Here is a 24,393-nt window from a genome sequence, read left to right as displayed (position 1 = left end):
CGTACCAACGTCAACGTACCAACGTAAACAATTTCTGATTCAGGCGACAAGTGGTTGGTCTCGTGCCTCGGCGTTCTCCACCTGAGCAAAGGACTCTTCTACAGGGTGGTACCGGCGGACCAAGGTTTCGGGAACAACGGAGAACCACCAGGATCGCCCACCGCCGAGTACGCCGGGGTGTTCAGGTTCCGGCTATGGTGGTGTGGTGCATGGGTCGAAGTTCTGGTCGACGACAGGCTGCCGACGATTCACGGACGACTGGCTTTCGTGCAAAGCCGACAGAGTGATCAATTCTGGCCAGCTCTTCTGGAGAAAGCGTACGCCAAGTGAGTACCTCGAAGCGGTTGAACCCCTGGTCTCTTATTTGTCAGTCACGTGAACGGTCGAGCACGAGACTTTTCTCTTTTATTTTTTTTTTTTTTTTTGTTCTTAAATCTCTCCTTGCCTTGTCTTCTCGCCGTGTGTATCTCGTAACAAGGTCTAATAAGACGAATGTTACAGACACTCGACCCCGATACGCGAAGGTGAGAAAGAACTCTGGTTTCGTAGCTCGTCTTATCGTCGTGAAACGTTTCTACGTGTCTCTGTTCGGGAATATACGTATAGGATCGAACGAGTCTCTTTTCAATCGATGCGACAATAACGACCCAGAGCAGTGAACCACGTCGTAAATCATTCCTAGGAAAAATTCACGAGTCGGTATGGGTAGATTCGTCTCGAGATCTTAGGGAACGACAACGTTCGCGGTTACGGGTTACGAGGGGAACGTTCATTCCATTGTATTTATTTTTTAAATATTTGTACGCAACGAGAAAGAAAGATAAGGTAAGAAGGTACACGGGTTCGTTCACTGCCAATTAACCAGCTCGTGAATCGCACGCGAGTTCGCGTGGGCGTAGAAGGCGATGGCGATCGAGGTTCATCGATCGATCTCGGCGAGGTCGATCCTCGTGCTAACGCACCATGAACGTCCACCTGGTGAACGCCCACGCCACCCACCGGAACTTACAAGATCGACCGAAGTAGCTCGAAAGTTACTCGACGTGTGTGTTTGCATCCGCGCGTCCCACGGATCATTCGATTTCGCAAACCAATTCGAGGATTCGCGATGAACGAGAAGTGTCCTCGATAGTTTTCGTAAATTACGCGAGCACGGGGACGCGTTTGAATAATTTACTACTTCGAAAGTGGTAACCTTTCCACGATCCTCTCTAACCGAATTGCGAAACAAATTTCGCACGAATCGTAATCGTACGATGTGAAATTTATTGGAAACTATTGGATTGTTCGGAAAGTCTTTTCGCTTTTTTAGTAAAAATGAAACACAATCTTTTTCCAGTGTACAAACATTTCATTAAATCACATATTCTCCATTTTGAAAAACGAAATGACATTCCGAACAACCCAATATAATTTTCGTCATTTTGCGAATATTAAGCATCGCAAAAATTATCGTCCCCAAAACACAACGTGTTCCAAATAAAATAAATCTCAATTCCCGAAATCTACTCCGATTGGAATTGTATAGAACGTTTTAATCATCCTTGGAAAATTCCGCGACAAATTGCCAGTTAAGAATTACTCGACACTGTCCACTGTAACCCTCTCGAGTACCATGTTCCTCCGATCTTTCCGTCTCCGATACTCGCGCGTAACCATCGTCTTGGGGAGGGTTGAACGTACAACCGAAAGACGTTATCCAGAATGTATCTAAGATGTCTCTCTCGCGTTTATTTATTTCGATAACGTCGGTTACGTCCGCGAGCCGGTATCCCGGGACGTTTTAATGAAAACACAACGAATCGGTTAACCGTTACGAAGATATCAACCGCTAACGAAGCGATGCGTAATCGAGCGTTTCGCGATCACGTTAAACGAGCCCGGTACGTCATATCGTCGTATCGTGGATGTTATTTCCCAGTTCGCGCGTCTCTCGCGAGGATCTACGAACCGGAGGATCCTTAGCGCGAGTAATGGTACCGAGCGATCCTCTTCAGCGAGGTGGACGCCGCGTTTACGCGGACGAACGAACGACGATGACCGGTTTTGCCGGAGGTCCTTGCTCCTCCTCTTAATCTTTCCGCTGATGATCGTTCCTCCTTCCTTCCTTCTCCTTCACCTCGTTATCCGCTTCTTACTCGCGTCCCTTCTCGGCTTCTACGCTTCTTGCCGTCAGGATTGTGTGCCCCGGCTGGGCGTTGCTCTCGAAACGACTGCAACGTGACGGCCTCGAAGAGTAAGACGACCTCGCGATCCGCAGAGACAAAAGAGGAGCACCACGATCACCGATAACAATCGGCGAAGTTTCACCGGTTTTTATTTACGAGCCGCTCGGCCGCAACAAATTTTAACGCCGATAACGCGATGTTCGTTACGTCCTTGGCACGGCGATGTGTACACGCGAGATCTCGTTCTTACGGAGGATCGAAAACGTTCTTTCATGCCAGATACTTGCATCGTGTATCGCACGCTGTACGAGCAACGGTTAGGAGAAGCTTCAGTTGGAAAATATTCGCGTTCCCTCGAAACGAGTTCACTTTCCATCCCGTTTTCTCGAAATGGTAATTGCAAAAAAACGAAAGAACGTTACGTTGTTCCGGTGGACACGTTCAGCGAGCAACAAAGTCGCGGAAAAACACGCGGCTCTCGGTAGAAAGTACGAATGGAGATTTTGTCCGAGAATCGAAATATATGTTTCTCCTCGTGGTGAGCGATGATAGGTGTTACGATCGCGGATCGTGAAAAAGAAGAAAAAAAATTTGAACCGTTTCGTACGGTAATTACAGAAGCTGTTGCAAACATTTTAGAAACTTCTTTGCGCGATGTTTACGAAATTGATTTCCCATTCGGTGAATTTCTACTGCTGTTCTACGTATCGTTTCGTATCGAAACTGTTGGTCTGTTAAAATATTCGGTTGTTCGGAAAGTTGTTTCGTTTTTTTTTTCGGTGAAATGAAATACAATTTTTTAAAGTACATAAACATTTTATTAAATTATATATTCTCCATTTTGGAGAACGAAATCACTTTGCGAAAAACCCAATAATTTTCCTACGAATTTGAAACGATTGCGCGAAACGTGCTTCGTAACGGTAAGTATTTTCCGGAGATTTCAATGCGCGGTCGGTATGTAACTATCGTCTGATTTAAAACGCCGCTGTTCGTTCACGTGTTATTCAAATTTCTCAAGTATATTGTTCGTTGAGCGAAACAACCTATGGATAATATATCGCGAGCTAGGAAGTCCTACTGGTTTGACATTTAGAAAAACGTCACCGATCGGGTCGTAATTAAATCAAAAAACTCATGTCTTCGACGATACCCCTTGGCGTCGTAAATTCAGGTTTTACTTGTTTCGGCAAATATATTCGACGTTTTCATAGCGCCGAGAATGTAATCCTATAAATTATCGAGTGCTCGTTTTTTTCTTTTTTCATAAATTCGCATAGTAGAACGGCCAGTTTCTCCTCTGGATATTTTTTTTCGATCGAATTCAACCAGTTTACGGAGATCGTTGAGTTTTCTTAAACACGGCTGAGGAAGTGCTCGGCAGACGTACAACCTTGTTTAACGACCGAGAACGCACTTTGTTATAATTTCACCATCGTACGCGAGCACATTTTGCACCACAATGGCGATGCGTATACACGTACACGCGTAACGAAAAAATTGTCCACGCCGCGAGTTTGTCAGGTGAAAGCAGAACGGTTGTATCGTAGGCTGTAATTTGCCGTGGAAAAGTATACAAACGTTAAATAATCGATGCACCGTTGCACACGACGCCGCCGCACCTATGCGACCCTCGTCGAAGAGATACGGTTATTCGTGATCCGCGAGTTCTAAAAATCGAAAGTACGAAAACGTGTTAGCGAGGTCGGGACCAGAGAATCGTTTCCCAATCGTAATAGGCCGAACGACGTAAAAAAATAATCGAATCGCGAAACCACGATGTCAATTAAACGATACGTAAAGTTACCTGCGAACGTATTCATTTCCATCAATTTGCGAACGTATTTAGTTCCATCAATTCGCGAACGTATTTATTTCCATCAATTCGCGAACGTTCGCTCCGTTGATTCTTCCTCGTGCAACGTCTACGGGATGTTCCACGAAGCGTGAACGTGACTTCGAGGGTGAATCGAGCGCGCAAAAGTAACGAGGAAAATTTATACACCGTGGACAGCGAAACCCGCTAAACGAACGGATCCAACGAAGGAGTTTCTACGGTTGGAAACGAGAAGAAAATACGGAATAAGATAATTGCATCCTGAGCACCGTTTTCGAGAGAAATGCATTCCCGAGAACGGATGCCTCGGACGCAATTAATCAAATATCTCTTATTCTATACTTTCCTCTTGTTTCGAGCCATAGAATCTCCCTGACCCCATTTGTATCGCGTATTTTTAGCAACGCGCGGTTTCAAAACGTTTCGATGATGTTTAACGTCTCATAACGCGATCTTGGTCGCTGTATGTATTTTCAATACCAAAGAGGTACAATGTGAGTTTAAATTTTTCTCTTACTTTAAAATATTGCAACGTTTCCGTGAGTGTTCAAATTGCGAATAAACATTTGTAAATAAACCTCTCAGTAACAGGATACACGGCCACGTTTACATATCTTTCGCGTGAATATAAATTAGAATTACCGTACATTTCGAACAAAAGAAATTCGTCCCCGCTTCCTGCTAAACCGGATGGACAATGCAACGTTGAGACAACTTGGAAACGGGACTAGCACTAAGTAGGACGAAGGTTCGCGCGAGCTTCGATATTTTCGTTCGATATTGCCCGAATATAAATTACAATTGTACATTTCGAACAAAAAAAAATTTGTCCCCGCTTCCTGCTAAACCGGACGAACAATTGCAGCGCCAAGACAACTTGGAAACGGGATTAAGTAGGACGAACGTTCCAACCAGTCAAAACGACTGTTTCCAACTGCTTTCGTAATGAAATTTACTTTATAATTCCATAGGGTGTTTTCTAAAAATTTTACCACTCTTCTATTCCAAGCGTGCGATCAATTTTATAAATTTCTCTTTTCCCTCGTCGATTGTTCCCTTTTTTTCAAGATACCCACGAGACGTACCTTAACATTCCGAAATCAGTACTTCTATTATCAACATTTTCACACGCTCGATTCTTCAAATTTCTTCAAAATTTGCAAACCGAAAATTCCTTTGAATCCTTCGAATGGTTCGATTTCGTTCACGATCGTTTCGAAAACAATGGTCGACGATATGCCTACGCGACGCGTTTATACGTTGGCAACGACGATCACGCCGGTCAACAGCTTCGCCAAAGGAATCGGGGACGACGATTCATTAATAATTGATACCGCGTTGCCGTCTCTCGATGACTTCCGTTCGGTACGGAATGTACGATCCGAGTCGATTAATGCCGGATCGTTCGAAATCGACGCTCGAGGAATCGATCCTGGTATTTCGCGGATCGAGCGAAAATTCAACGCCCTTTTTATCCACGAGGGCTACCGGCCGCGCGAAGCACTCGGTTCAATTTGCGTTACGACGAACGAGTTTAAAGGTATCCATTCTTCGACGATGAACATCAATTTACGCCGCGTGCTACGTCATCGGATACTGCAATTTCCGTGCACGACCGCAATTGTAACGATAATTGGCCGGTAGTACCGGTAATTGAAGGTCCTGGGTAACTACCAGGTCCGAAGTCCCGTAGCGAGCTCGTTCGTCCTTCGCGAGAGAACCACCACAGATCGAATCGTGCACAACAATAACCGATAACGGACTTCCGACGAAAATTCGTCCCGTTTGTAGTCGTGGTGTCCTGAAGAGCAAACGCATCGTAATGGTGGCACGCGAGCGACACCTTACACTCGGATTCGTTACGATTACGGAACGATAAAACGAGGTCTCGACGAACGATTACCAACCGTGTCCAACCACGCATGTATCTTTCTTTACCTTCTATTTTTCGTTTTCTTTTCTTCATTTTCTTTTTTTCGTTGCGCGGTCAAACGAGTTCCCGCGATTCTCGATAGCTTCGTCTCGCTTCGTCGTCACCGGTTCGTTCGATCCACCTTCCGGTTCGATTCGTCGATCCAAAACAACGATTTCGTTCGATGGGGAACGATATTCGTTTCCGTTAACGCGATCCGCGTGGGTCGTACACGACCCGTTCCAGGACCATTCGTGATTTTCGCCATTAAATGGAAATTTTCTAAATACCTTGTACAGCGCGGTTATCGCATCGCGTGGGTCGTTTACGACCCACGCGCCGCCACGATCGCGTTTTCCGTGGATTATGAGGTACAATAATGTTGCACAGTGAGATACTGCGTCTCGAATTTAGAAAACGATATCCCGATACGTTACTGCATGCACGATTAGGAGCTCCAAGTGAACAAGTTTATTTCGCGCGGGAACGCGAAATTCCCTATCAGAGTAACGTAACGAGTTCGATGCGCAGCAGATAAGATTCGCTTCCTGGGTAAAAGTATCGACGATTTTATGGTTGTTTCGAGAGCGTGTTCGTCGCGTCTTAACGGTCTTGTAGCTCTTGAAGAATTAATCGCTTTACGAGCGGCACGGAACGAACGAGGAATCGAACGAAAGAAGAAGAAGAAGACGAGAAACGGCGCGTGAAATCGCTGGACGATCGTTATTTCGCGGGAAATATTAAATCCCCGTAAAAAAGTGTACGAGCTCACGGACCGATCCGCGACTCGTACGATTTCCCCTGCAAAATCGATCGAGCACGAAACGCGTTAACGAGCGCGCGGATCGCGCCGCGAACGATTCGCGGAACGACGACGTGGACGAAACTGGATAAACTTTCGCGACAATCGACGAATTAGTATTCGGCTCGTAGCCGATTTAATGTTCTCGAAGATGGCGCGTACCCCGTACCGGGATCTCCACGAATGACACACTTCTCTCCACCTGGGGAGGAGCGAATCGTTTATCGGCGACCTTTCCACTCGCGCGATAACCCCGTCCGTAGATCCCATCGATCCGGAACGCGTTCGCCGGGCACGGGCATTATTAATCCAGCGCCAGGTATTAAAATCAGTTAGAAAGCTCACATTGGCGTGCCAACCGAGAAACGAAAGAATTATTCCCGGCGCGCTTCTCCGCTGATTTCCATTAGAAATCACTCTATACGTTGCGTTCGCCACGGTACGTACGTAGTTCAACCTCGGCGAGGAATCGCGCGAACCGACGCACAATAATGCGCTCCTCGCTGGCTAACTCTGTTCTGCAATAACAGTTTTTCTTACCGATTACTTTGTAACTGTTTTATAACGATTTTATGATGTCAGCGCGAATCTCACGGTGCATTAATTTTTATTAGACAATCGCCGCGACGCGTCGGGTGTAACGAGAGAATTCTACGTACGAGTTGCTCGTTTCCCGGGAAGATGTACGGGTCGAGAGAGAGAGTTTACTAAGCTGAATACAGTATACTTTTGAAATTAATCGTGCGAGTGCCTTTGCAAAAGTTTGATACAAAAACCCCGAGCTCGCCACCATCGAGTTTCTTTCGTTCTCTGTGAGATACGAGAAAATTCTCCGTACGAGTTTTTCGTATCTCGAGAACACATGGTCGAGAGAGAGAGTTTACTAAGCTGAATATAGTATGGTTTTGAAATTAATCGTTCGAGTGCCTTTGCAAAAGTTTGATACAAAAACCCCGAGCTCGCCACCATCGAGTTTCTTTCGTTCTCTATGAGATACGAGAAAATTCTCCGTACGAGTTTTTCGTATCTCGAGAACACATGGTCGAGAGAGAGAGTTTAGTAAGCTGAATATAGTATACTTTTGAAATTAATCGTTCGAGTGCCTTGCAAAAGTCCGAGAGAAAAACACTAAGCTTTACGATCGAGTTTCTTTCGTTCTCTGTTAGATACGAGAAAATTCTCCGTACGAGTTTTTCGTATCTCGAGAACACATGTTCGAGAGAGAGAATTTATTAAACTAAACATCGTATAGTTTTGAAATTAACCGTGCCTTAAAAAGGCCAAGCGCTTCTTGCGTTCTCTCCAAGATACCAGCCAATCCTCAATTCTCAATAATTTCGTATCTCGAGAAGCTCTACGGTCGAGAGTTCACGAAGCCACTGCACATGTTTATTTTAAAATCAAGATACGTGAGAATTCCACGGTACGTCGGTTCATCGACAAAATTCAAGTGTAGGTTCCACCCAATGGACTCATTTAGCTTTTCAGGAACCGATAAGAAGTGCAATCGGTTGAAAAAAAAAACGCGCGTAAAGCTCGGAGAAACAAATCATCGTAAAAGGAACGACGTAACATTTTTCCTCGGGCGCGCAGATATACGCAAACGGTGATTCAGTCCGGTCAGAGTACTCGGACTGGAAAATGTTGAACGAGTCGGTCGTTCGATGCGCCGCGATCACGAGGAATCAGAATTCGGCATAGCTTCGGGATACGCTGGTATGCAGGGCTATATTCAGCGGGCATGTATATTTGTGCACGCACATGCCAGCCACGGGTGTACGCTAAGCAAGTATAACCGCGAATACTTTCACTCGGCGAGTAGTCGGTTCGTTGGTTGCCAGCAATGGATCGGAGGTCAGTGCACCGGTGACCACAGTCCACGCTCGTATCTGCGGCCACGAAACTGCTGCAACTGCGCGAGCCGCTTTAACGCGGCTCGAAAACAAGCCCGGCCACCACCCCCTGTCCACGGGCTCGTCCCATTTCCGAATCTACAAATTTATTCGTCTCGTCAATGAACGAAACCCAACCGTCCCGTTGGTGACCCCTTCTTAACGAGGGGCGATCTTGGGACCGGACGATTAGGATCGGAAGTACCTCGTTGCATCGACTAATTTTAATTACTGCGTTCAAAACAGGGGTACCACGATGTTTCGTCTCACTCGCTCTGGGACAAATATCGAATCGACCGTGACCGTTGGAGAACGGTCGCATTTACGAAATTCGAGAAAATATTCGCTTGTTTGGAAAGTTATTTAGTTCTCCAAAATGGAGAATATATAATTTAACAAAATGTTTACAAACTCGAAAAAAATCGTGTTTTATTTTCACCAAAAAAAAAAAACGAAATTACTTTCCGAACGACTCGATAGAATGAATTTTGATTCGAAATGTGGTAAAAGTTGATCGTTCGTCGACATTACGTGTCCATCGACCGTGATTTGAAATTGGATCATTTCTGAATGGTAGTTTCGATGTAGTTTTAAAACAAATGTAAATATTCACCGTGGAATGTGGTTACAATGTTTCGTTCGATACGTGTCTCGTTCGTGCCAACTCACCCCTGCAATATCGATTGTACTATCTTTTTACGTTCTATCTTTCAACCTTCGAGCGTTCTTCCGTTCGATTATACACCGACGGCGGTTAAAAATATCCCGGATGCATAAAACGCGTGTTTCTTAACTTCGCGATACACTCGGTGGGCCAATCGTATCTATTCGGTAAACAGTTTCAATTGTACGGGAACAACGTATCGTGGGCACACGGTGGGTCAAAAGTGACCCTACTCGCGTTTACATTTTGCATCTTTTATCATTTATCTCTTTACATTTACAACAAATCGGAACCTACCGTGGTAGGAATTATTCCTAATCCGCTATTATTTAATTATTCCTATTCCGCTATTATTTAATGATTCCTATTCCAGTATTATTTAATTATTCCTATTCCACTATTATTTAATTATTCCTATTCCAGTATTATTTAATTGTTCCTATTCCGCTATTAGTTAATTATTCCTATTCCGCTATTATTTAATTATTCCTATTTACCTATTATTTAATTATTCTTATTTACCCATTATTTAATTATTCCCATTCCGTGGAATGATTCCTATTCCGTGGAATAATTCCACAGTCGATCGATCGTTCGTAAAATCGGTCCGGTTTGTTAAATTAACAACGCGACACACGACGATCGCGTGAAAAGGATTGCAAACGACATTGCACATCCGCTGTGCGACTTCGTCACTCCGTTAGATGGTCACGGGACGGAAGTACATCAATGGCAGAACTCGCGTTACCGTTCGCTCGCAAACGGTAGAGTTACACGGCCAACAGAGTGTTACAGATTCGGTCGTGGGTGCGGTGAACCTTCCGGTGTCTCTCTGACCGCTTCTTCGAATTATCCATTTCGAATAAAAAAAAAGAAAGAAGACCCCAAAAGGTACTCGTTTCGCGAAAATACTCTCCAGCTCGCGAAGAAATACACCCGAGCGAATCACCGGGGCAAGTTACCGTAACGCCGTGATACACCCATTCGCGCCAAACCGCTCATTTCCGGTGAACGTGATTCGATCAATGAAATAGGTGAACGAGAGGTGCACAGCGTCGTTACCCTATTAACTTGTCTCGTTTCAATTCACTGCGAGTGTATGACTCGGTGCTCTCGTTCCCCGGACCCCCCGAGGTTCCCTTTTCGAGTCGCGTAATTGCGGAACACCGAAACCGAAGGCCATACGAGGCACAATTGGAAAACGGATCCTCCTTGTCGCGTCACGAGCCGTCTTCCCTGAGAAAATACCCATGTGACTACCGTACTCGTCCGTGTGAATGGTTACGGTTTAGAGATTAACCTGCTCGCGCTTGTGTGGTCGCGCGTACGAAACCTATCCGAACGATACGCGAGCAACACGCTCGGGAGTCGTCAACGTTACCGGGATGAATGCACACATACTCGTGCATGGGCAGAGAGACAGAGATAGAGAGAAAGAGAGAGAAAGGAACCCCGTTATCTCGAGAATGCTAATTTCCTCCAGGGGAACGGCACATCCGAGCAGATAACATCGCCCTCTCTCTTGATTTTCCCTGGGTGGCAGAGGGTTATCAGTTGGCGCGGGATCTGCGCCAAGAGTCTGGCCTTTCTATCTTCGCGACCATTTCCAATGAAACACCGAACGAACTCGGTTTGCTCGAAGACGTGTTTATACACACCGAACGATAACGAACCAGCCGGGTCGTGTATCGAAAAAGAAACCGTGCTGGATCGTGTCGAGTGACCGAAAACACAAAGGACGCAAGAAAACAATTTATTACGATCGGGTTGACTTTGACGGAGCGCGCGAGAGGGTAACGCGATACGATGTCGTAATGGATCCACTTTGTCCGAGGGATCAATTATCGAGTCGTAATCGTTGAGGAGGAACCATTGGGAATATTTTTCGAAGGGTGGGGTCTAATTAGGGTTATACAGAGAGAGTGGAAACTAAGTGGGGAATGAAAGAAAACTGTTTCAAAATGTATTGAAATATGTCACAGTTGCATATCTTAGAATTTTATTCAAATATTCACGGTTCTTTAGAGAAAGAAAATAAAGTGAAGAAAGAAAGAGAACTATTTCAAAATGTATTGAAAAATATCAGAGTTACAAATCTTAGAATTTTATTCAAATATTCGCAATTCTTTTGAGAAAGAAAATAAACTGGGGAAAGAAGAAGAACTGTACTTTTGTTTCAAAATGTACCAAAAAACGTCCGAGTTACAAATCTTAGAATTTTATTCAAATATTCACAGTTCTTTAGAGAAAGGAAACAAAGTGGAGAAAGGAAGAGATCTATTTTAAAATGTACCGAAATACGTCAGAGTTGCATATCTTAGAATTTTATTAAAATATTCGCAGTTCTTTAGAAAATGGGAACAAAGTGGAGAAAAAAAGAGAACTGTTTCAAATGTGCTTTTGAATTTTATTCAAATATTCACAATCCCTTACATTCTTTTCAAATTCGTAATTTTGTATCTTAAGATAGTATTCTAAATTCGCAGCCAATTAACTCGGTACTACCACGACGAAGAATTATTGTTCATCGCGTGTAATACTGATTACTAGGTCTCACTACGTGGAGATTGCTGCGAGCAAAGACCCGGAGAGAGATAGATGGAATCAAAGTTCCATTTCTGCGAAGGTCGATGATTTCAATGAATTTTTATCCCGAGACGCGATTGTTATTGCATCTTAATTGAATATAAATCTCAAGGACCATTATTTTTACATCTGGTAGAGATGTATTATACTATTCCGCGCGAAATAAAATTCGAAATTTATCAAACAGTCCGCTACGAAATGAATCATTTTTCGTTCAACATTCGTTTCTTATTGTTCTTCAAGTTTATTTATCGCTCTAGAACCCGTACGATGTTTCTACGAACGTATTATCTACGTACAATAGTACACAAAATTTGGAATATTTTAATAAAATTCAAGAATATCTACGCACCTTTCTTTTATTTCAACAAATTCGCACCTTATTTGTTAAAACAACTTTCTGTCTTTCCCCGCTTGGCTTCCATTCCCTTTACGCGATCCTAAATTATACGACAGAGCAGTCGTTAAACTTCCAAAGCATTCTTTGATCATTTCTCCCATAAAATATATCACAGAATCTACGAATAGATTTAGAAAATTTTAGTAACCAGTGCTAGAACAACTACAGCCACTCTTAATTTCATACATTCTACTAACTTACCAATCGAATTCCATTCGCTTCGTTGAAATTTTCCCATCAATGTTCTCTCGCAAAACCACTTTATTTCCATTCTCTAAAAAACCGCGAACATTCGAATAAAATTCCCCCTCTACCAAACCAAAACTCATCGTCGTGGTATTTTCAAAAACAAGGCCAACCGAACCCTGAAGGTTTTCAGTTCACCACCAAGTTTCTACTCTTACCACCTTCGTTTCCGTGGTTGTGGTTGGGACACGGTTCTCCAAGAGTCACCGTCTTCGAACGTGCCTATAAAATCACCATATTTTTCGCCCGATCCGTCCCGAGGCTCGTCGGTGACGAGAGATTAACGATCCCCGGTTGCAACTTTCTTCGCTGATTCGATGACGAACGCGCTAGAAATCGCGATCGCACGAGTAGAGCCCGTTCATCGTCGGCGAAGAAGGTCGCGGGTCAACAAATTTTCTAACCATCCGCTTTCCCTGGTCCGGTCTGGCAAGCTTGTTGTTAAAGAAGAGGCAAGTTTTCTCCGCTACGTTTACCGAACAGCCGCGAAATCCTAACGATCTCGTTGAAACGGAATTACACGATGAGATTTCCCGCGCACCTTTCGACCCAGCTCGACCGTAATCGATCGTTGATTCTCAGCTAGGGAACACCGTTGAAATTTACTCAACTTTCGTTTGCTTTCAGACTACACGGCTCCTACGAGGCGCTCAAATACGGCACCCTCTTGGACGGTCTGTCAGACCTCACGGGAGGGATCACCGAGAGTATCGCGATACGTCAGGATCCCACGGCCTGTGGAAGAGCACTCGCGAAGCTGCTCGATATGACGTCTCTCATCACGTGTACAGTAAACAACAATCAACAGCAGGTAGGTAGCAGTCTTCGATGTACTGCATCGATGAACGATCTGATCACCGATCGAACGTTATCTTTGTCGCACAGATTCGCGCCAGTACGGAAAAGCTCGCCAATGGGATTCAAATGGGTATCAACTATCGACTCTACGCTATCGAGAGGGTAGGTACAAAAGATTATTTACAACTATGAGTGTCGTCACGCGTTGAATAGAGGCTGTAGACGTACCACGAGGGTGTTCGAATAAAAAAAAAGAGTATCGATCAGGAATGGTGCGTATCCTGCTCGGATAACGAAGTTTCGTCGTTTTTGTTCGTGTTCCACGACGTGATTGTTGCGCAAAATTGCAGGTGGAGACGTTCAGCGGCGAAGCGGTCCAGTTAGTAAAATTAAGAAATCCTCTTGGTCCTGGTGGGGAGTACGTCGGTGCTTGGGCAAGAGGTGGCCTCGAATGGGACGAAGTACCGCCGATGGAAAGGGAACGCTTAGCGGTCAGAAACATGGCCGAGGGGGAATTCTGGTTAGCGAAACGAATTTTTTTTTTAACCCTTTGGAGTCGAGAGGAGATCCTCGGCTGACACCTAATTCACTGTACTATTTACGATCCGGGAAAATTTCGTGGTTTGGAATTCAAATTGGAATTTAAGTATTACATTTTTATAGAGTGTAAACGTATGTATATGAAGTATTCAAAAATGTTCCATTCCAGATTAATTTTACGGGGAAACTTCGTGGTTTAGAATTCAAATTGGAATTGAAATATTACGTTCTTAACGCATGTATGCGAAGTATATAAAAATGTTCCATTCCAGATTAATTTTACTGGAAAACTTCGTGGTTTGGAATTCAAATTGGAATTGAAATATTACATTTTTATAGAGTGTAAACGTATGTATGCAAAGTATTTAAAAATGTTCCATTCCAGATTAATTTTACGGGGAAACTTCGTGGTTTAGAATTCAAATTGGAATTGAAATATTACGTTCTTAACGCATGTATGCAAAGTATATAAAAATGTTCCGTTCCAGATTAATTTTACGACTTAAAAGATTTTTTCGAGGTTTCTGGTAGCAAAGAAGCCTCGAGTGCAAACGATTAAATACTACACGCGTGATTCTCGTTGTTTTTTCGTTTTCCAAGCGATTCTCCTTTCTCTCTCTCTGTCTCGATCGAAACTAACAAAGATATCACCACCACGTTCATCGTAGGATATCCTATTCCGATTTCGTGAAAACGTTCACTCATCTGGAAGTCGTACATCTTGATGCCGAGACGTCCAGGGATGAGCCATCGTTGCATAGCAAGCACACTTGGCAAATGAAACTCTATCAAGGTAGCTGGAGGAGAGGAGTTACCGCCGGTGGATGTCGAAACAATCAAGGTTCGTTTTGCAGTTCGTTACAATTAATGTTCGTTACAATTAATAAACTCTTCTAATTCGATTTTCGTTGCAGAAACATTTCACATTAATCCGCAACTGCACCTGATTCTGAGCGAGATGGAAGAAGTGATCGTTTCGTTGAACCAGCACTCCATCATGGAGCCGAAAGTAAGGAAATCCTCTTTGTAGCTGTCAGAGTGTTACACAAGGTGCTCCGTGATACGAAATGCAACTGAAAAAAAGTACGATTCGCAAAGATGGGTCGAAAATTGAATAGAAATCTTCGTTTGTCGAGATAATCGACTTTGATCTCGTTACAGACGTCTATCGTGTGTGTATCCTGTTCACCGAGCAGGAATGCAATAATTAAATTAATCGAGTGAAAGACTTAAGTTTGCGCGAACAAAGAGAATTAAACGTCTAGTAAGAACCGATGCCTCGTAAAAAAATATTTAATACTGTATTCTCGGTTTATTCGATTTTCTATTACGTACTTTTGGGTGTTCCACGTACGGGAAGTTTATTAAAAAAAAAAAATTGTAATAATTTACAGGTGATAGGTTTCACGGCGTACACCTTGCCGAAGAACAGCACGGAATCGATAAACAAACAGTTCTTCAAAAAGAACAAGTCGTTGGTGAACTCCCAGTACACGAATAGCCGACAGGTGAGCCACAGATGTCAGTTAGAACAAGGTGGTTATTTATTGGTACCAACCACCTTCGAGCCGACTCAGGAAACGAGTTTCACATTACGTGTCTACAGTAGTAAACCTTTGAAGCTCAAGTAAGTCGTTAATTCCATGTTTACGATCGTAATCCGAACGATGGATTACTTACAAAATTACGTATTCAAATTTCAAACGTTTGTGTGATATTTTCGTACAATTTGATCAGATTGCTCGATACACCACCGTCCTTAATGAAGTCGGCCATCATTAAAGCACCACCTCTCGAAGGCAAGGGTTTCTCACAGTACGAAGCTGTATTCTTACAGCTTGCCGATGAACACAGAACAGTGAACGCTTTCGAGTTGCAGGAACTCTTAGAGGCCTGTTTACCAAATGGTAAGGAAATGAAAATCAATGTAAAGAAACGAGCCGTAAATTATTCTCACGTTCGATTCACAGACTATATTAAGAGCTGCGCCTGCATGGAGGTATGTCGACAAGTTGTTCTCACGATGGATGTATCCTTGACATTGATTAATTTTCATTTTTAAGTGTACCGCGTTATTTCCCCTGCGTCAGTCCGTTCGTTTTCTTTAAATCGTCATTAAACAGAGCTCTGGAAGCGGTCGATTGAAATTCAACGACTTCAAAGATCTCATGTGCAGTTTGAAATATTGGCAAGCTGCATTCAAGAATCACACGAAGGAGAAGACTGGTATACTTAAAGCTGAACGATTACGGGACGCGTTACTGGAAGTTGGTAAGTTGATGTTTCGTGTATCGAACGATGTTAAAGTGACCCTGCTGATGTTCTCGAATCTAATAAAAATATCTTCTGAACAGGATTTCAATTGAACACGGACGTGCTTTCGATTTTGATCCTTCGATATATGAGAAAAGATGGGACACTCAGATTCGGCGATTTCGTCTCGGCGATATTGCATCTCAGCGATGCATTCGGTGGGTAATTAATCTATGCATTTTGATATCACGTGACCACTGATGTTCTTTTTATTTTATCCTAGGTATATTCGAGAGCAAAGATCCTTTGCAGAATGGAACGATAAAATTAAGTCTAGCAGAGGTACCGTTTTCTTTTTTTTTTTTTATGTTCAATCAATCGATCCAATTGCAAGGAATTATTAAATTATTATACAAAGTACCTATTTCTTTCTTTCAGTGGCTGAGATCATCCTTGATGTGTTGAATCCATTACTCGACGTAATATATGTACCTTGAAACAAACAACTGTAAATAATGTTTTTTATATCGTATGTAGGCCTAAGTTTTAGCCATATTAACGGTTAACGATCAAACTCATCTTTCTTGCTGTTTGTAAAATAATATCATTATTACCTCCATTAGTGATCATCATTCCTTCATCCGATTAAACATTATAAATGCCTATGTATAATATGTTGTTTGTATAAGAAATTCGTACTGGATAATAAAGTTAAGTTTATTTTGTACAGCCCCTTTATCCAAAACAAGCTTAGTTATTCTATATGTATATAGACATATATTGAAAAATATATTTCAAAGTATAACGTATACATATATGGCAAGTTGTGTGCAGATAAAATATGCGAATATATAAAAGTTACACTTGAAATCGGTGATATAAATTAATTTAAAATAAAATTTTTAACGAAACAACGTTAAATATAAATATTTTTAGTATTCGTACCGCAAGTCGCGTCTCTTCAAGAAAATTAATTCATAAAATATTACCAAGTGTAATAACTGAAAAAAACACGTGCACACAAGAATGACGCCCAAGAATAGATTCACGCAAAGTCTCCCGTGTGCCGTACATGCGTATATACGATAGCGTTCGCTTCACTAATGAATGTTCAATATATTTAAATTTCATAAAAATATCGCTAACGCAGTTGTTGAAATTTACACGTAATATTAAACCTATGATTTTGGTAAAATATCGTATAAATAGTTACACGGAATCTTATCACAATTAATGACGTGGATATAGGTTAGGTTATGTACACTGCTACAATTGTTACCTAAATCTCGCCGGAAAGTTATCACGAAAATAGTTTAAAGGATCGTCGCTAAAAATAAATTGTAAATAATGTTCGAGATCACAGATACACAGAGTAAGTAATGCACAAATTATAATTTATAAAAAATTATCGCAATCTGTACAAATTTCGTACAACACTATCGTTGGAAACGAAATTCAACATCAAACATTGTGTGTCAATAAGATATTGATTTTAGAAATTGGAGTGGGACTTGCTGGATTTGGAGTATTTTTTTTCTTCCTTGGAATCTTGCTGCTGTTTGATAAGGGTTTGCTCGCTATTGGAAACGTAAGAATTATTTTTATAGAACCATAAATTTCAATGATGTGTATTGCTATATCATTCTTAACTAATCAATTATGTATGTACAGATTCTATTTATATCTGGCTTAGGATGTGTTATAGGACCAAAGAGAACTCTTAACTTCTTTTTCCAAAGGCACAAGATAAAAGCCAGTATTTCATTTTTAGGAGGCATTATTGTGGTTCTTATGGGTTGGCCTATTGTAGGCATAATCATAGAAACATATGGTTTTGTATTATTATTTAGGTAGGTACTTTTTAATTATTTCATTATTAGATATCTGATTATTTTGTTAGATGACAGTTTTAAATTTATTATATTTATTTTACAGTGGTTTCCTGCCAGTAGCGATAAACTTTTTACGAAGGGTACCTGTTCTAGGTACTATTTTAAATATGCCAGGCCTAAATCGAATTTTAGACATGGTTGCAGGAGATTCAAACAGAACAATTGTGTAATGTGTTTTTTAACATTATCGCTCAAAGAATGTATATAAGATTAACTATTTTATATTACATCCCAAAGTTTCCCATCATTACTTTTTAATGTTTTGCGGATCTCTCTTTATATTGTGTAAATATCAAGTATAAACAAAAGAGTTCAATTATATGTCAGTCATTTAATTTAATATTAATTTTATATAGAAATAATATATAGATTTTTCATTTTCATATAAAATTAATGTATTATTATATGAATTGTATGTGTGTTCTTAAAATCATTCCAGACATTTCATATTTGAACAGAGTAAGGATTAAAATTTAAATGACAGAAACATTTTGTTTAAAATTATTAATTTACTGTATCAGTAGATTAATGATACTAAAATCAAGTCTTGTGTTTTCCATTTGGAGTGTTTATAATAAAAAAAATGAATGGAACATATGAAATATAATGGGTAATCTGTACTAAATATAATTATTTCTATGAAAAAATACATCATTTTATTATACAAAAATATATATCTTATACTTAGATATATACCAATTAAAGTCGCATTTGCTTCATTTACCCTAAACCTAAAATATTGTTTCCCTTATTTGTAGTAAAAAAAATTAAAATTATTAACGATAAATAGAAAGATATTGACCTGATTAAGAGAAAAAATTCGTATAGTTGTGAAATTTCGTGCCACCTTTTTGTTCAAAGTCATTAGGTAATTGCTTAGGTTTATTTATATATAGGTCCGGAATTACTCCCACATAAATTGTGTAATTTGACTATCTTTGTTGTATGGTTTATTGATAATCGAATAATGAAAAATGAAATATAAAATTTATACGAATTAAAATAGATTTGGGTTATTAAAGAAACAGTACATATATGAAATTTTATATAACTTTTATTGATTCTGTTGTTTTCCTTGCATGCATCCTTACATGAACAGAATAGATGCGTATACTCAAAGTAACGCTTTTCTCATTATCTTACACGTAGTTGTCAGTAGTGTGAAATTAAATTACTGTTCACAGAAACTCGATGAACTCCACTGATATCTTGATCGTTTATTAATTATCTACAACGGGCCGAGAATAAGGGCGGGGGGCGGCCCAAGTCTACGCGCCCCGCCATCGCCGTAATGTTAATTCGTCGCACGTCCTTCCCCCGCTCAATTGTATGTATACGTTTGTTTTTTTTTCTTTTAGATAATTATTTTCTCTACATAGTGTGTCTCAACCATCGTCTACGTAGCCACATGTATCAAACATTTCATATAACCATCATGTTGTTAGTCTCATACTTAAAATTCTTCAGATATATATAAATATATCTTATCCCTCCTTTTTTATGAAAATGGAATATGAAAATAACACACGTGAGCCGCTGCAAGAAAATACTGAATCCGGCAATAAATTAAGCGAATTCTCTTCTACAGACAAGATACGTATTTTGCCGAGTTCCATGCATTTCACGAGTTGCTGCCGAAAGGCCTCAGTCTGATGAGCTATTTCTGAATATTTTCGACAGTTTGTATACTGTTCCAGTCTGGAAACCACTCGGTCTGATAACTGCTTTCAAATCGGATGGTGAGGGCAATAAAGATGGTACTTGCAATTGTGATTATGAAGGTAATGAGGTGAGAATAATTTTAACATTTTAAAGGAGATTCTTAATTTCATCATAAAGTACCAACACGAGCGCACCACCTGTACCACGGAGAACATTGGAGAATGCTCCCTTGAAGAAAGCACCACCACCTTCTGTTTTGTAAATGGTGGCCCAGCAGTGAAGGGTGCTCTTGTACAAAATTTCAGACTTGGCACGACCAGACTGCATCATCATACGCCTACGTACTGTGTCAAATGGATAAGACACAATACCAGCGACAGTTGTTACAACCTGTGTGAACAATTATAAGCAGTCGTTAATATATAACATACAACTGTAAAGAATTTAAGATTAGAACAGTTAATTACCTGAGCAATACCCCACGAGATAAGGAAAGGTGTCTTTTTGGGGTCTGGCAGCATACCACGGGCAGTATCATAGAAACCGAAGTAGGCGGCACGATAGATGATAATACCCTGGACGGATACCCCAAAGCCACGGTACAAACCAGAAATACCATCAGCCTTAAAGATTTTGGTTAAGCAATTACCAAGACCTGTGAATTCACGTTCACCTCCAGCTTTGCCTACATCAGCAGCCAACCTGTAAATAATAATTAGTTAATTGTTTAATTATTTTATTGAATTCAAATCTGTAATTGAATATAAGTGACATAGAAATAAAAATTCTTAATGAATTAAATTTATATAGTACCTAGTTCTAGCAAAGTCAAGTGGGTAGACAAAGCAAAGAGATGTAGCACCAGCAGCACCACCAGAGGCAAGATTACCAATAAAGTAACGCATAAACTGAGTGTTCTTGTCAACACCACCAAGGAAAACTTGCTTGTACTTGTCTTTGAAAGCAAAGTTTAAAGCTTGGGTTGGGAAGTATCTGATGACATTGGCTAAGTTACCACGCCAGTAGCTGCTGAATCCCTGTTCTTTTGGAATGCGCACAAAGCAATCTACCATACCTGAAATATACAAATTTATTTATAAACTCTGTTAACCTTATATAACATAAATTCATTTTGTAGAGAATCAAGACTATTATCTTAAATCATGTACTAAATAAAGAATAAATTCTTCTTCATTACACTATTAGCATTTAATAACATCAAAATATCTAAATTATACTTTAAAACTTCTATTATATGTGTCCTTTTATGCATACAGAACAGCAATTATGCAATGAATCAATATCAAGTATATATTCTTACATTATTACGGAATTTTATTACTTTTCCAATTTGAAATTATATTTGCTTCATAGTAAGCACGTTATTATAAAAGAAAAATGCAAAATTATATTTATTCGTCTGTATAACCACTAAACGTATTCAAGGTCAGGAAGTAAAGTTATTTAAGCATGTTTTATAACATATAGATTCACGGCAGTATAATATTTAAAAATTCACAGTAATATACAATTCGTTTTAGAAACCCTTATTCTGATATTTTAATCGAAATAGTGACCAAATGGAGACACGTGATGTTCGTTAATAAATCTCCATGCTTAATCTTTCGTGCCTTAATATACAATTTTGTATCTTTTTCTAAAAGAAACATCAATCATTTTTCATAGATACTGTATACTTATAGTGAAACCAACATTTTTTAAAGTATCATTGTATTATTTCATTATCGAAAATCAGAAGCCCAGTATATTCCACTTTGCAGTAGAAAAGACGGCCATATTGAGCCGCACAGTCATCGATCGTCACACGGAATCCCGTTCAAAAAGCAAAGCCACGCGCTGCCATCTGGTAGACGAATCATCTTATCAAATATCGACCCACTCGTTTGTCACAAAACCACGACTTCCCATTCAATCGATATTGTAAAAGTTATGTAATATCCGAAAGTTCATCTTCGTTACATAAAGTAGGAAATTAGAGCGCTCACGAAGTATCCGATGTATCACTGATAATATATAGTACGAAACGACATTACATAACGGGAATCTCACTCTAACCGTGGCGTACAAACTTGGCGGAATCGTTTGGCAGTTTCGGAATGCCGACACGAGTGAAATGTTTCAAACTGTCACATGTTTCGAATAGCATCGTTCTTCTACTGTAACGCATAGTACTCAGTGACTCGCGTTGTTTGAACATTTTATCTTACGATACTATCGATTTCACTATTCTTCTACAAATGATCGAATGCTTGTAATTCTGTTATAGAAAACTTACCCTTGTAACGCTGGTCCTCAGGGATTTGCTTGGAAATATGCTGTACCTGCAGCAACAGTTTCACCCGCTCAATGGGAGCCACCGCTGTTTTGGAGATAGCGGCAGCTACACCACCTGCCAAGAAATCCTTGGCGAATGCCACTGGGTCCGCAAGACCAGACATATTGTGTCGTGTGGTTTGGTGTGTGACAAACGGGTTAACAGAAGGAAGAGGAAAAGCAACTCCTACGTTTCGGACGCGCGCCGGACGACGAGTGAGCGAGGCAGAGTTCTTCTCGTTGAACGGACCTCCGCTAAGAATAGCTGCGCAGGTCACGTGCAGACTTCTGCGCAGGTTCAATCTTCTGGCACGGCCGCACCTTGGGACCCTGACACTTCATGCACTTCCAACGCGTACTCTGTTCCCGAATTCGTGACCTTTCTTCACGTGTCTTGCAACACTATGCCTTCCTGTCTGTTTTCACGGTCGCCACGCGTGTATCGGCTTGATAAAATGCGTTCACGGCTGACTCGTTCAAAATTAGACGTTTATCCGCGTGCCTGACGCACTTCCGGTATAAGAACCCATTGAATTGTCGCTAGCATCAAGGTATTCGAAATATGAAGCAAATTGGCGGGAATTCGTTTCTACGTAACAATCAGAAATCTATTTCTTCCTTCGTTACGTGACGGTTCCTTCCGCATTTATTGATAGTACATAACTAGGTACAAATACTAAAAGAGTCCACGCAATAGAAACGAGCAATGTTAATTGTATAAACGATTTTGTGTAATTATAATTGATTTGAAATTTAATTTTTAATTAAAAAAAGTATAGCAATAGTCAATTCTTCTTACCGAACTTTAATATTTAATCGATTTAATAAGTTTCAACAAGCATGATTTTAAAAGAACCGTGGGCATATTTAAAATACCCGCGTCATACATCCATCTTACTCACCTTCGTTTTACCAATGAGAGGCAACTCTTAGTTACCAAACGATTTTACACTGACTAATAATTTTCAATGCTTCTAAATTATTACCTATATTCTTTAATCATAATATTAAAATACAGAAAAGTGTTGTCTCAATTAACTACACATTTAAGAGCATTTATGGATTAATGTAATATATTCTATTATAAAAGGTACGTAAGGTAACGATTATTTGGTAGAATATTTAATGTCAGGGGAAGCTATATTCATAAACAAAGGAAAGCAGCACCATGTCTAGAATGGAGACCGTGACCGAGATATGTACAATTTAATATGGTGGTATCCGATTTGAAGCCGCCATACTACATAGTACACCATTGTATCGATCGATCGTTATCGACACGAGTACCCCTGCATTTTATTCAGCATTGGCCAATGGTTATGTTCAATATATTATATGACTCGTATTCCAACGACTCGTATTGCTACATTTTCCATGTTACTTGATCATGAGTACAAAAGGCATATTACAGTATGTAGACCCTCGATATTTTACACGTGTCGTTTAGCGATCGTCTTTGGGGTGGTTTCGAGTTTGCGCTGTTAAAGATACACGAACGAGATACAAGGTCAATCTCTCGTAAAGAAGGAGGTCAACGGGGCGCGACTTGCGTAACCCTGGCGTACGGCCAGTATGTTAGGGACCACGACGCCAGAGTTCAATGGAGTAAATTCAAGTAAGGTGTATTTATACATCTTGAAGATGCGTACATACGTAGCGGACCTTGTAAAGAATAGACTAACTCTAAAAGTGTCTCTTCTCTACATCGAGTACTTCTCTGACAGGGCGAGTAACGATTTGTTTCGAGAATCAATGAAACAAACCGGGCTTTCCTTTATAAACTAGATTGAAACTATTTATCGCAATTGAAATATTTTTTATTTTTATCGATTATTCCTTTACAAACATTCTTATACTTTTGTACAAATTGTTTTTCATTACGAGAGAATAGTGAATTATACCGGAGTCATAATTATAAAACAATCTTTGCTTACACAGTTAGACAAAACTGTTTTATTTTATGCTTTGCATGTCTGTTTTCGATTGAACGAATTGACGATTGACGACTGACGAATAACCAGAGCCTCTAAAGAAAGGAGAGTGAAAAGTAACACATATGAGCAGTAATGATAACTATGATTCATGTCACTAAACTGTCAATTACTCAAGTGTTGGACTCTGTAACGTTACCATAATACAACTTCTAGAAGTTTTTGAAAGATAACATTATCTACTTTTCGTTAAAATATTAAAATACTTGTCTAAAATTGTTTACCTTATTTTAATATAACATTATTGAATTGCCTTCATTCGTTCATCTAGACGTTTAAATTATGCCAGGAAATTCCATGTTTATTGTAAGAAGGTGGTATCTATCTCCTGATAGTGCTAACGCGAATGTAATTAAATCAGGTTGGTCAGCAAATATTATATTTCTCCAATTCCTAGTATTAATCTGACTTTATAC

General features: G+C 40.4%; 3 protein-coding genes across 3 annotated transcripts in view; 2 read left to right on the top strand and 1 right to left on the bottom strand.

The window, feature by feature from the left end:
* Nucleotides 1-16,825, top strand: part of Calpc (calpain C) — a 55,944-nt gene extending 39,119 nt beyond the window's left edge. Inside the window, exons 4-16 of the mRNA XM_076313805.1 lie at nucleotides 44-326; nucleotides 13,135-13,318; nucleotides 13,393-13,467; nucleotides 13,656-13,825; nucleotides 14,514-14,686; nucleotides 14,760-14,854; nucleotides 15,240-15,472; nucleotides 15,583-15,752; nucleotides 15,816-15,874; nucleotides 15,969-16,116; nucleotides 16,200-16,316; nucleotides 16,382-16,440; nucleotides 16,537-16,825. Coding sequence (XP_076169920.1) covers nucleotides 44-326; nucleotides 13,135-13,318; nucleotides 13,393-13,467; nucleotides 13,656-13,825; nucleotides 14,514-14,686; nucleotides 14,760-14,854; nucleotides 15,240-15,472; nucleotides 15,583-15,752; nucleotides 15,816-15,874; nucleotides 15,969-16,116; nucleotides 16,200-16,316; nucleotides 16,382-16,440; nucleotides 16,537-16,563 — 1,793 coding nt within the window. The 3' untranslated portion in view covers nucleotides 16,564-16,825. The remainder of the gene's footprint in view (nucleotides 1-43; nucleotides 327-13,134; nucleotides 13,319-13,392; nucleotides 13,468-13,655; nucleotides 13,826-14,513; nucleotides 14,687-14,759; nucleotides 14,855-15,239; nucleotides 15,473-15,582; nucleotides 15,753-15,815; nucleotides 15,875-15,968; nucleotides 16,117-16,199; nucleotides 16,317-16,381; nucleotides 16,441-16,536) is intronic.
* A 617-nt stretch (nucleotides 16,826-17,442) lies between these two features.
* LOC143148191 (vesicle transport protein GOT1B) lies at nucleotides 17,443-18,453 on the top strand. The gene is made up of 4 exons (XM_076314228.1): nucleotides 17,443-17,470; nucleotides 17,595-17,686; nucleotides 17,770-17,948; nucleotides 18,034-18,453. Exons 1-4 carry the CDS (start codon nucleotides 17,446-17,448, stop codon nucleotides 18,158-18,160), a joined length of 423 nt encoding a protein of 140 aa, XP_076170343.1. The 5' UTR covers nucleotides 17,443-17,445; the 3' UTR covers nucleotides 18,161-18,453.
* Nucleotides 18,454-19,026: 573 nt separating this feature from the next.
* Nucleotides 19,027-22,213, bottom strand: Ant (ADP/ATP translocase). Its single transcript, XM_076313917.1, has 4 exons — nucleotides 21,949-22,213; nucleotides 20,466-20,727; nucleotides 20,120-20,354; nucleotides 19,027-20,042 (listed from the first exon to the last, which is right to left on the bottom strand). The coding sequence occupies exons 1-4, from the start codon at nucleotides 22,109-22,111 to the stop codon at nucleotides 19,800-19,802; spliced, it is 903 nt and encodes a 300-aa protein (XP_076170032.1). The 5' UTR covers nucleotides 22,112-22,213; the 3' UTR covers nucleotides 19,027-19,799.
* Nucleotides 22,214-24,393: the final 2,180 nt, after the last annotated feature.

The sequence above is a fragment of the Ptiloglossa arizonensis genome, chromosome 6, assembly GCF_051014685.1.
Source record: "Ptiloglossa arizonensis isolate GNS036 chromosome 6, iyPtiAriz1_principal, whole genome shotgun sequence".
NCBI lineage: Eukaryota > Metazoa > Arthropoda > Insecta > Hymenoptera > Colletidae > Ptiloglossa > Ptiloglossa arizonensis.
This window is presented reverse-complemented; position numbering and strand designations above follow the sequence as displayed.